The following is a 13,253-nucleotide window of genomic DNA, read 5'->3' as shown; positions in this document are numbered from 1 at the left end:
GTTCAGTGTTTCACATCAAAATAAAAGAATATACAAATACAAACTGAAATTTCTGTTTTTTCCAATAAAGTTTTATTAAAACATTTTTTCTGCAGGATTTATCTGATGACATGTTGTAGTTATTTACCTGGTGTAGTTATTTACCTGTTGTAGTTATTCACCTGGTGTAGTTATTTACCTGGTGTAGTTATTTACCTGTTGTAGTTATTTACCTGGTGTAGTTATTTACTTGTTGTAGTTATTCACCTGTTGTAGTTATTTACTTGTTGTAGTTATTTACCTGTTGTAGTTATTCATCTGTTGTAGTTATTTACTTGTTGTAGTTATTTACCTGTTGTATTTATTTACCTGTTGTAGTTATTTACCTGTTGTAGTTATTTACTTGTTGTAGTTATTTACTTGTTGTAGTTATTCACCTGTTGTAGTTATTTACCTGTTGTAGTTATTTACCTGTTGTAGTTATTCACCTGTTGTAGTTATTTACCTGTTGTAGTTATTTACCTGTTGTAGTTATTTACCTGTTGTAGTTATTCACCTGTTGTAGTTATTTACTTGTTGTAGTTATTCACCTGGTGTAGTTATTTACCTGTTGTAGTTATTTACTTGTTGTAGTTATTCACCTGTTGTAGTTATTTACCTGTTGTAGTTATTTACTTGTTGTAGTTATTCACCTGTTGTAGTTATTCACCTGTTGTAGTTATTTACTTGTTGTAGTTATTACCTGTTGTAGTTATTTACTTGTTGTAGTTATTCACCTGTTGTAGTTATTCACCTGTTGTAGTTATTCACCTGTTGTAGTTATTTACTTGTAGTTATTTACTTGTTGTAGTTATTTACTTGTTGTAGTTATTCACCTGTTGTAGTTATTTACCTGTTGTAGTTATTTACCTGTTGTAGTTATTCACCTGTTGTAGTTATTTACCTGTTGTAGTTATTTACCTGTTGTAGTTATTCACCTGTTGTAGTTATTTACTTGTTGTAGTTATTCACCTGGTGTAGTTATTTACCTGTTGTAGTTATTTACTTGTTGTAGTTATTCACCTGTTGTAGTTATTTACCTGTTGTAGTTATTTACTTGTTGTAGTTATTCACCTGTTGTAGTTATTCACCTGTTGTAGTTATTCACCTGTTGTAGTTATTTACCTGTTGTAGTTATTTACTTGTTGTAGTTATTCACCTGTTGTAGTTATTTACCTGTTGTAGTTATTTACTTGTTGTAGTTATTCACCTGTTGTAGTTATTCACCTGTTGTAGTTATTTACTTGTTGCAGTTATTTACTTGTTGTAGTTATTTACCTGTTGTAGTTATTTACTTGTTGTAGTTATTCACCTGTTGTAGTTATTCACCTGTTGTAGTTATTTACTTGTTGCAGTTATTTACTTGTTGTAGTTATTTACCTGTTGTAGTTATTTACTTGTTGTAGTTATTCACCTGTTGTAGTTATTTACTTGTTGTAGTTATTTACCTGTTGTAGTTATTTACTTGTTGTAGTTATTCACCTGTTGTAGTTATTCACCTGTTGTAGTTATTCACCTGTTGTAGTTATTTACTTGTAGTTATTTACTTGTTGTAGTTATTTACCTGTTGTAGTTATTTACTTGTTGTAGTTATTTACCTGTTGTAGTTATTTACTTGTTGTAGTTATTCACCTGTTGTAGTTATTCACCTGTTGTAGTTATTTACTTGTTGTAGTTATTCACCTGTTGTAGTTATTTACCTGTTGTAGTTATTTACTTGTTGTAGTTATTCACCTGTTGTAGTTATTCACCTGTTGTAGTTATTTACTTGTTGTAGTTATTTACCTGTTGTAGTTATTCACCTGTTGTAGTTATTTACTTGTTGTAGTTATTCACCTGTTGTAGTTATTTACCTGTTGTAGTTATTTACCTGTTGTAGTTATTCACCTGGTGTAGTTATTTACTTGTTGTAGTTATTCACCTGGTGTAGTTATTCACCTGTTGTAGTTACGTCTGATCTACAGTCAGTCTGTTTGGCTTATTTTAAAAAGAACCAACATGTCATGAAAGGAATCCCGTTTGTTTCTAACAATAACTACTGAGTGACAGGACAGCTGCTGTTAACACTCCTCTCACACACACACACACACACACACACAAAGTGTATATAGTGTCTCTGTATTTATCGAGTATTATATTCAGCGGTAGAAGTACTCAGATCTTTTACTTATAATAAAACACTCCATTACAAGTAAAAAAGCTTCAAAATATACTTTAAAGTACAAAAAGTATTAGAACAATATGTATTATAATTAGATACATGTAAGGTAAATGTGGTGCTCAATTTAATTAATGTATATTATATATATTGATTCTCCTCCAGTAAAGCCTCATTGATTAAATATATTTTATTTATATGAATTTGCAAAGTAACTAAAGCGAGCTCATCATCTTTTAATGCGACTTCATCTGATATTTAAATGTCGTGGAGTAAAGTTGAATATTCGATGAGGTGGAATACAGCTGAAGCTGCTCTAACCCCCCACCACTGATGAGTTAGTTCACAGAGAGCTTCAGCTTCATGTCACATACCTGGTGAAGAGTAACGAGCAGCTCCACCGCAGGACGACCTTCACATCTACCTCCCTTTCATGACGACGTCACCGACTGACACTCTGAAGCTTCAGGTGTCTGCCGCAGGAAGAATAAATATATTTAATACAAGAACTCTTTTCTCACACCTCAAACCCACAACACTGAATGTTCAGTACAAACATGTCGTTTCTGCTTTTATATCATATTGATAAATGTTATTTTATTTGCTCCTACCCTGAAGAAATCTACTCCCTCTACTTTAACCCCTCCATTTAGCATTTATAAGCTGTAAACAAACATTCATTATAACACACTAATAGTTTTAATTAGAATTAATGTGCGGGATTCTTTAACTGCTCCTATGAAGACATTTTATAGTTTGACCACATTATCAGTAATTATAATACAATGAACACTTATATCTACTTACAACTACATTATAGTTTTATAAACAGTTTATTCAATATTTATATACTTAGAAATGCTAAAGAGGGTTAAAAAAAACATGTTAGAGGCTGAAGTCGTAAATGTTCCCATCCTTCCTCTTCAAGCAGACGTTTACGTACCATCGAATTATTGTGACAAACACAAATATCTCACAACACAAGGTGCAAAAGTGTGACGGTCTCTTGGTTTCATCAGAAGCTGTGCGCAGTTTATATTTATTGCATTCTAAATTACATTTAAAAAAAAGAGGTCTGCCCATGTCTTTATGAAAGTTAACGCACAAACTCAATATACATCTCATTGTATTTTTACATAGAGGGTAAAAGTATGATTCATATGAAGGCTCAGAAAACAAACATGAATAAATAGAAAGTGCTAACCTTAGCAGAAAGAATAAGAAAACAAAACTGCAGCGTGGAGTCTCACCCTCCCGTTACCCAGCGAAGAAATCCAAACAAGCGTCTAAAGCATGTGGTGCGTCACCGGGCCTGTACATCAGCAGAGTGAATGCCTGAAACTAGTGTGAAGGAGCAACTGTACTCATCTACAAATAATAAAAGTATACCGTGCCTAAGCAGCTTGTCACTAAACATAAACATCCAGGAAGAAATCAGAGGCAAGCTCTCTTCTGTTGCTCGTCTTCATCATTCTGATGCATGAAGTCATCGACGTATTCAGACGGCGAAGGCGTTCTGGAGCCGAGACACGTCGCAGACATTTTTCAGAAGCTGCAGAATCCAATTGTGTCCTCTTCATTATAAATGCTCGTCCAAAGAAAACCTAACACGTTACATTTCTGTAAATTTCCAAAAATGAACCATGTTTGAAATCTCATTTTAAAACAGTTGAACGCTTTGGATCTTAAAAACAAAAGGTTTTAATGACGGGGTCATTAAAGGTCATGCACGCTGCAAATAACTGCATGCAGTAGTTATGGTAACCCATCCAAGCACTTTTTATTTATTAATAGTCATAAACACACACAGCAGCTTCATCGGAGGAGCCTATGCCCTCTTGACTTTTGAATGTGGAGTATTTATACGTAGAGCAGTTTGTCACAGGAAGCAAAGGTCTGCCACAGCTGCCTGTGACGTTTACCTGATAAAGAAAAGAAACGTTATGTGGATTGATTATCAACTTCATATATATTTTATATATATATTTATATATTTCTCTTCTCTCGCTCGCTCACTCAGTTGCTATTGCGCACTCGCACATTTATCCCACTTGCTCTCATTTATTTTTGCTTACAATGTAACAAAAATGGTGACAGGCCTGAAATTACAATCACCAAAAACAAACTCAGAAAATAGAGGGGGGAGGAAGGAGGGTGAGGCCAGGGAGGACTGCTGCTGTTTGCTGCCCATCACTGACAGTTGCAGCAGAGAGGACACAGTCTGCTCGATGCTCGGACATCAAAGAGGCGGCGGCGGAGGCTCCTTCCCCGTAAAGCTGCTCTCTCGAAGCTGGAGGTTCTCCAACGCCACATCTAAAGGCATGATATCCACGCAGCCCATAGCTCCGAAGCTGGCGAAGTCTCGCCGCTCGTCCTCGTCAGAAGAGGAGCTCTCTTCGTGCATCAGCGTGGACAAAAGCAGCTCCTGGACAAACAGGCTGCGGTCGGCGCGCTCTCCTTCTAGAAACTGCCGCTCTGCTTCAGACATCTTAGGTTCATTCAACCTGGAGGAAATAGTGAACGTTATATTAAAAACTTCCAGATTAAAGGACAGATCAGCCCAAAATCAAACACATTGTTTCTCTTCCCTATGGATTCATTTATGAATATAGATTCTTCTGGTGCTCAAAGCGCCAAACAAAACATAACCTCCACAATCCAGAAATCATGACGCGGTTACTCCACAGACCTTGTTGTGAGCAGATTCATGTAGGAACTATTTTCTTTCTACTGAATCGTCGCACAGAAGGAAGCGTGCACCTACTCGTGGACGAGACGTTTGATGCTTGTGACGCGAGATGAAAACATTAATGGCGTCCTCCTCGACTGAGCTATAACATCAGCTAGCATCCATGAGTCGTTGCACGCTTCCTTCTGCGCAGTGATGCGGTTAGCGGGCGCACATCACCATCATCAATAGTGTTCACTGACATCTTTAACCCAACATAAATGATAAACTCACCGTGCTAATAGGAACTGGGAGTTGTGGGACGAGGATGAGGGGTTGTTTTCCCCCACAGCGGCAGTGTTGGCAGATGCCGTGTTGGGTGGAGGGATGGCGGTGCCGGTGTTGCCTGGGTTGTTGCCGCGCCGTGTCGCGTGGCGTCCCGTCTCCACTTGCTGCCGTGCTGCCTGAGCCTGCTGCCGCTCCAGCTGCAGTTGCATCTGGAGCTGCTGGAGCTGCGAGGCTGAAGGCCCTGATGAGTTTATTTGCCCCCCTGCTGCACGCCGCACACCTGACAGCTGAGACAACAACTCTGCAGGAGACACAACAAAAACACACGTCACCGTTAGACGGTTCTAAATAAAGCGTGATCTCAACACAGTTAAGAAGATGGACGGAGAAACAGCAAGCAGCTGATCAACACCACGACACTTTATGGTTCGGTGATCACAACATGTGGATTACTAGAACATATAAACATTAACTAGATTCAAACTTTAATTATACACTCACAGCTTTAAGTGCTGCGGAGTATTCGGCCAGTGTAGGTAAAATAATAATAATAATAATAATAATAATAATAACACAGCGCCGGGGGAAGAGGGTGATGATTGCAAATTTAAGTAATGTGGTTCTTTCACAAAAACTATTTATTTCTAGTAAATTCAGAGAATATAAAATTAATTTCTCTGTATTGTATGTTTCTCTAGTAAATGTACCACTTTGATCCCAGAGAATAAAAAAAGACATTCTCAGAAATGTACAACTTTAATCTCTTTCTCTGAACATTATTTCCCCCCGTAGTCGTTTATTCTTTTCCTTGCCATGGCTGCTAATATGCCGTTATTATGTTAGCCCATTTGCACACTGAGAGGGAAAGTGCCAAAAAACAAAAATGCAAGTCATTTAACAGACTTTATAAAACTGTCTTGCTCCAGTAACAAGACAAAATGTTGTGCAAGAGGATAATACGTCTGCTTTGTGACACGCCATCAAGACGGTACAGAAAATATAACTAGTCTGTTAAATATACAGAAGCTAAACGTCATGTTCACACTCGTGTTGACCTGTAGGCTGGTTATCAGTCAACACGGGGTCCTACACCACAAAGTCAAATTTAAACACTTCCCAAGAATGTTCAATCTTTTCTACAGCTGCGGTAATTTACATATTTGTATACAGTGCATACTGATTATTTCACTTTGACAGCCGATGTTATTGTGCTGTAAACGATGCTTGGTGCTCTGCTGGAGAAAGAAACCCCCGAATGCAGGATCTGGATTCAGCAATGTAATTAGGCCCTCTCTGACTTATATTTCTTTATCTAAAAGCGTCCACAGATACTGATTTAGTATGAAAATTATGCAATTACAATTTCCAGCAGTTTCAAGAACTTCATTCAAACTCCAGGCTGTTTTCAAGGATTTCCAGCACCAGTACGAGCCCCGCTAACAGGTTAGGGTGGGTGTTGATGGTGTGTAATCTGCAGAGTTTACTCGTGAGTCTCACCTGCGATTGGGTCCATTGCTTCTCTGTTACTGGGGGTGTAGGTGGAGCTCTGTGATGAGGAGGATGACAGTCCGCCTGTGGAGCCGCTAGTAAAGTGCATATTTGTCCGCCGTGCTCTGGGACCGCCCAGACCTCTTCCAGGGTGGAACATCCTGCGTACATGTCGAACGCTGCTGGACTCGTCGTAAACCAGGACCGTTAAGGGTAAATACAGTAAAGTGACACAAAGTACACTATCGATATACAATAACAATACAACTCTTTACGTGGAGACACAGAAAGGATATTAAATCTCTTGGCGCTCTGTGTTCAAGTGTGAGATGAGCTGTAAAGTCATCTGTGACGTGGTTGGGGTCCCCCCCTGGCAAGGCAGCACATATTGGGCAGATCTGAAACGAGACACAGAAACGTTTCTCTTTTTTCAAAAACGTATGTAGCATCATAAAAAGTGTGAGAGCAGATATTGTAGATAAGTGCCCCTGTGTCAATGTCCTCGTTAGGTTTATTTATCATATTTAGTCGACCTCTTCCTGTTTAAGATTTAGTTAACTTAAAGTCTGAGCAAGTTACGCAAAGGAAACGGTTTTTAATTCCTCAGATTATATTGAACATTTCAGAAGTTGTTTCCTTAACTCCCTTCACTGTAATCAACACACACACACACACACACACACACACACACACACACACACACACACACACACACACACACACACACACACACACACACACACACACACACACACACACACACACACACACACTTCCTTTAAGGATACTTGTATAGCGTAACTGCAATATACAAATACAGCAACAGGTTACAGAAACACTTCCCGTTTTTTCTCTAGGTTTAGCGATAACATATTATCTAAAAGACAAAGATAGCTTTGTTCCACATTCTCCTTATTGTCAATGAATGAATAGGTTTCATTCCACTATGCTATAGAGCTCCATTGTTGTCTAACAACTATTAAAAACACATCAATGAGCCCCATTGTTGCACTGGGGACATGTTCCTTTATTATGATGAACCCACACACTGAAGTATATTTTAAGTCAATTCCACAAACACCACCCTGCCGCTGTAAATACTCCTTAGTGCACAAATTAATCCACAGCTAAAAATAGTCCCAAACATATGCACCATTTACTCCTGTTTGAGTAACATTTTCTAGAAACTAAAGTGCACAGCTGTTCTTAAAAGTTAAACTGTATTTTTATGAGCAGTTTTTAAAGATTAACATCCTCATTAGGAACAAATGGTCCTGGGGCTGAGTGAACAAGGTTTGAAAGGATTGAGAGAAGGAATAATTGTTGATTTTTATCTTTCCATAGAGTTTGTTGATAATAAGAGAAGTAGAGAATCTCAATCTATCAAAGGCCATTACCGTTAAACAATAACACACTCAGGTTTCACTTGGCTCAGGTGGTCAGCACGACTAGTGTTTCTACTTGTGGACATGGGGTCTCACTGCTAGTGGAGCTGCCGATGTGCGACAGATTACCCGCTGGTGAACCAGGAAGGTGTCAGCACTGTCAGCAGTAGTCTGACCCTGTGCCATGGCTTTGCTCAGCAGCGGACAACACTCATAAAAATCCTGCTCAGACAACAAATAATCCATAAATGGCGTCTGCTTGTGCATTCTGGGAAGTCAATTTGGCCGACTGAAGTGCAGCACTCAACAGCAATAGCAGACTGAACTGTAGAGATGTCGGCAAACAATAAAAAAGGAACTGTATCCCTGCATCTAATGACTTCAATATGAAGAACATCGGAGGATGGCAGAAGTAAATGAGGCTGCTGGAGCCACTTACAGCAACTAAGATAACATTTTAAAGTATTAAAACATTGTTGATAACCAACACATAAGATCAGTAATCGTCCCTTGTCTGCTTGGGCTGCATCAAATGCATTTGAGTTTTTTTACACTCAAAGCTTCTATTGAGGTTTTATGACATCAAACGAAATCCTTAATGTCAATAAAGAGAATAATAGATCAGCTTTGAATGCGTCCAAATTGGCAATTTTCCCAACATCGTTCTGCAGTTGATGGAGCTCAGAGCACCAAACGAATGCAGGTAAACAATATGATTAATTTTTTGGTAAAGACTTAAGTAATTTACTTGCGTTAGAGATGACATATTTGTTTTGATATTTTGGTTGTATATGTATATGTATATAGTATATGTATATATATATATATATATATATATACACAAGTTGTGGTGCCGTTAGATTGCTGCTACACTGCCCTGTTGATACATGTGCGTGCAGCAAGCGGGAGAACAAACCGTCGAGTGAAAATGTTCTTTATGAAAAGGCTCATTGGCAACAAATACGGACTGAGGCAGAATATTTTGTTAAGACAAAAACATGCTGGGAATTTTGGGAATGATAACATTTATCTTTTTTCAATATATTTGGACTTTACGGCGCTCTGGTGTTTTTGGAAATGTTTGGATCGCTTGAGTTGGAAACAATCCTACGCAGCACCACTGGAATCTAATTCTACAAATAGTATAATACTAATAATACAAGTGTAGACTAATCTTTACATGCAACGGTGCAGAAATATCGGCTTTAAAACAGAATAATAAAAAGTTAAAAACATGCCACATTCAAATGTTGATTAATAAACCTGATGTCAACGTTATGAATGAAGCTGCAAAGCTTCAAACTATTCAGTACAGCCTTAATGTACGCAGTGTACTCACCACCTCTGTGGAAGTCTCTGCATGTTCTGAGGTGACATGCTCCTGTAGGGACGTCTCTGTATAGCCCATCTTGCCACAGTAAGGACATGTGAATGACTGCGGTTGCTCTACTGAAAAAGTGTCTCCTCCATAGTACAAGTCTGCAAGAAGATGTGAACAGAGCAACAGGCTATTACTTGTCCATCAATCAATCATTACAAAATTACGCTCAATAAATTACATGAATCTAATCATATTGAATCATTTGTGAGCCATAGAATATAATAATCATGGCATGATGGATTTGTGTATGATCAGTAAGCCACACAAGCTTCCGTCTGGGCTTCCAGGCAGGTCCTTACCATAGTCTACCCTGGTTAATATACACTGCATGGGGTGCTCTGTGGTGTGTCTTGTTGTTGTGGCTCCGCTCTCGTAGCACGATGCGCACAGGTCGTAGTCGTAGCAAATTAAACACTTGAACCGTCTTCCTCTAAAGTTCCCTTTTAAACACGCATCACAGCTCACACCTGCAAAAGAGAAAAGAGGAATGTAAAGTCAAATATAGGGACCTGACAATAAAGTTACAAATTCCTTACAACTGCATCTGCAGGCCTGACAGTGAGAAAGCGATCTCTATCTGCAGGCCAGCCTCACTTACATGACCATGTGTTTTGGAGTGGCACCAACCCACAAGTGCCAGCAACGAAAAACTCCAGTGAACTTCACATGCAAGGTCTCAAAGACACGCCACAACCCTATTACGCATCTGAAAGCTGTTTTCATTACAGCTTTTGTTACTCATTTATAGCACTGTCCACATGTTTGGATAATATACATGAACCTAATTGTTCAAGAGAAAGTAAAGTGGAGCCAACCAAGGCAGCAGATATGTCAGCCGTTTATATATTCTCCAAATAATGTATCGATGTTCACAAGTCATCATAATAAATATTATTGTCTCTCGGCTTGTCCACTCTTTATTACGTGATTACAGTGAAGAACAATTTGAGCACTGGCTCACTACTCTGTTCACACAACCAGTTATTTTCCATGCATCATATTTATCATTACACACAATATTCCAAAACCTGCCTCGCTCACATTTCCTTTCAAGGGGAAAAAACCCTCATTTGGCAAACGCTGGATGGTAGGTGTGCAATTATTGTGGGAATTTACTTTGTTGAGACTGATCTGACGTCTTGCAACAAAAAGCTTCAAAATATAAGGAGTACATCTCCACATTTATTAACAAAACCCAGGCCTGAAAAAAAAAATCAACTGACAATGTGCAGTTATCAGCTGTAGATCAATGTGTTGATTAAAAGGTTGATAAAAATACAAACTATACAAGAGCATTAGGAGACAGTGACATGGCACCCATGGCACGATTCTGCACAAGTGTCTGGCCAAGATTAGTAACTGGATGTGTCTCACATTTTTCTTCAATTAAATCACAGTAAAACTGAGGTTCTGCTTTTCGCCCCAGATAAGGTCTCTACTAATATGCTCCAGCACCTCCGTTTATTGGCCACGAATAGGGAATCGTTTGCCAAATAACCTAGGTGGTGTCTTTGACTACACATCAAGACATATTCAGTTCTGATACTTTCAAGTGAGGAATATTGCAAAAATACGCCCATTGTTATCTTTCCAGCCGTTGAAGACGGTTTTGCATTCTTTTGTGTTCTCCTGCTTTGACGACTGTAATGCTATTTATTCCTGCTCAAGCCAAGACGCTGTTACCTAGTTACAGTACAGCAAGAGTACTAACTATATCGCTCTCTCATCACCCCGGTTCTAATGTTACTTTACATTACATTAAGGATTCAATTCAAGATCCTTCTTCTCATCTATAATGTTTGGAAGTCTGAATGATCTCCAAGTATCATAGAGTGAACTACCTATGCTGTATACCTCCACCAGGCCCCTCACGTCCTCTGAACAAGGCCTGCTAGTTGTACCTTGTTCAAGACTGAAACACACAAGGGGGACTGTGCGTTTCCTGTCCTGGGTCCCAGGCTGTGGAACACTCTTCCCCTGGGAGTCAGGTCAGCAAACTCTTGAGTGTTAAGTCACAGCCAGGGTCTGAAATTAGTTTTTTTCCCCTCACCTGCCACTGTGGCAGGTCACTGAACATTTCAACCGGCCAATCAATTTCTTTGTCTGCCATTTCTGGAATCTATGTAGATCGCTTTAGAGTTATAAACACAGAGTCAGTGGTAACAGACTGTAGAAATATGGAGTATATCATCTAACGTATTCGCTTATTAAAATAAGATTTCTTAATATAAAAAGGAAAACTTGCCATGGTAGCAGATGACCTGACATTTTTAACTGCCACAGCCATCAGTTACCCTGTAGTTGTAAGGTAGGAGGTGTTCATTTCATTCTCTGGTCAGATCTGAAGACTTATATTTGTTCTAAGTGTTTTGGTGCGCGAAAGACTTCTATTATTTTGTAAAGCTGCTAAATAAAATACAATTTTACTTAGTTACTACTTTCTTAGTGAAGCATTACCTCTGGTCCTATTGGGGCTATCTTGCTGTATTGTTGTGCTCATGTTTGCATGGGTAAAACACCATAGCAACCTCTAAGGTGATATTACCAGGATAACTTCCTGGCTGGCCTGATACAACTAACCTTATGTGGTGAATGAAGTGAGACGAAGCAGTTAAGCACACCGTAACTTAACCCTAGCTAGCTAGTAGCCTGTCAGCTAGCTAACTTAGAAACTGGTTTGAGGCCTCAGACTTTCTTCTTGATGACAGTGCATTAGCCAACAACACTAGGTTATTTGACCATTGGGGACAGTGTGGCGCTTAGATTAGAGCTGCGTGCTCTTACTTAACACACATATAAGCACAAGATGAGTACAGCTACAATATGACATATCATAGTGTACAGCTAAGGAGGTTATGAGAGCCAACATTAAGTCGCAGCTACACCAACGACTCCTTATGTTAGCATACATTAGCCTGCTCGCTAGCCCAGCTAACGCAAGGTAACGCAGTACCTAGCAACGGCTAATTGCTAAGCTCCGTAATGTTGCCGTATCATTGCGAACAGGTTAAGATAAGTTACAGCCTTTTCTTTATAATTAGAATATATTGGAGATATAGGTACGTCATAACGGCTGACAGTAAATATGTGTGTGTTGAAACCAGCTTAAAAACAAGCCGCGAAAAGCGCAACACCCCCCTGACTTGAACAAGCACTTAGCTAAAGCTAGCTGAGGAGCTAGCTGCTCAGGTAATGTAACAGGCGCTGTGGATCTGTTTATCAACTCACCCTCATGTCGGGACATCCTACAAACGGCGCACAGCCCCTCCTCGGGCTCCCCAGCGTAGTTCACGGGGAACTATACAGTATTTTATATACTAAACTGGAAGAAAAAAGCCTTCCCCCTCGCCTCTGTTTCGAGCAAGATGGATCCGCCAGCAGCTTACAGTTTGTTCTGCTTCCCCTCCCAGAGTGTCGCTGGTCGCTGCGCGTGGACACTAGGCGGCGCACTCCCACGTGAACTCATCGGGCGCTCGTGCAATGCACAAATCCTTTACTGAACAAACCCTCATCCAAAACATGTACTATATTTATATCTATCCACAAACATATGTAAAGTATGAAGACAAACATATGTTCCACAAATATAACATAACAAATACAACTGCACTATCTCTAAGTGGGTATACAAATGCTTTACATAACACATTAACTTTTCCAATGTGTACTTTTACTTTTTAACCTTTCAGCAAAGTGTACTTTCAAAAGTAATAGTGAGCATTAAGCAGTGCACTGTCAGCGTTATATATTATATAATTGTATTATTAATACTAACGCTTTAATGCATACCATTTTAATGTTTAGCTGGTGGAGATGCACTTTTATTTATAAAGTGGTGTTTACTCACGGAAAGTGCAAACACTAGAA

The 13,253-nt window shown here is 39.1% G+C and overlaps 1 protein-coding gene across 1 annotated transcript; it reads right to left on the bottom strand.

Annotated features, from left to right (window-relative positions):
• Window positions 1-2,990: 2,990 nt before the first annotated feature.
• kcmf1 (potassium channel modulatory factor 1) lies at window positions 2,991-12,875 on the bottom strand. Its single transcript, XM_029445388.1, has 7 exons — window positions 12,615-12,875; window positions 9,686-9,853; window positions 9,345-9,484; window positions 6,917-7,018; window positions 6,630-6,813; window positions 5,139-5,433; window positions 2,991-4,680 (listed from the first exon to the last, which is right to left on the bottom strand). Exons 1-7 carry the CDS (start codon window positions 12,628-12,630, stop codon window positions 4,416-4,418), a joined length of 1,170 nt encoding a protein of 389 aa, XP_029301248.1. The 5' UTR covers window positions 12,631-12,875; the 3' UTR covers window positions 2,991-4,415.
• Window positions 12,876-13,253: the final 378 nt, after the last annotated feature.

Source organism: Cottoperca gobio, chromosome 12 (assembly GCF_900634415.1).
Source record: "Cottoperca gobio chromosome 12, fCotGob3.1, whole genome shotgun sequence".
Classification (NCBI taxonomy): Eukaryota; Metazoa; Chordata; class Actinopteri; order Perciformes; family Bovichtidae; genus Cottoperca; species Cottoperca gobio.
The sequence above is the reverse complement of the archived record's forward strand: the minus strand, read 5'-3'. Positions and strand labels throughout refer to the sequence as shown.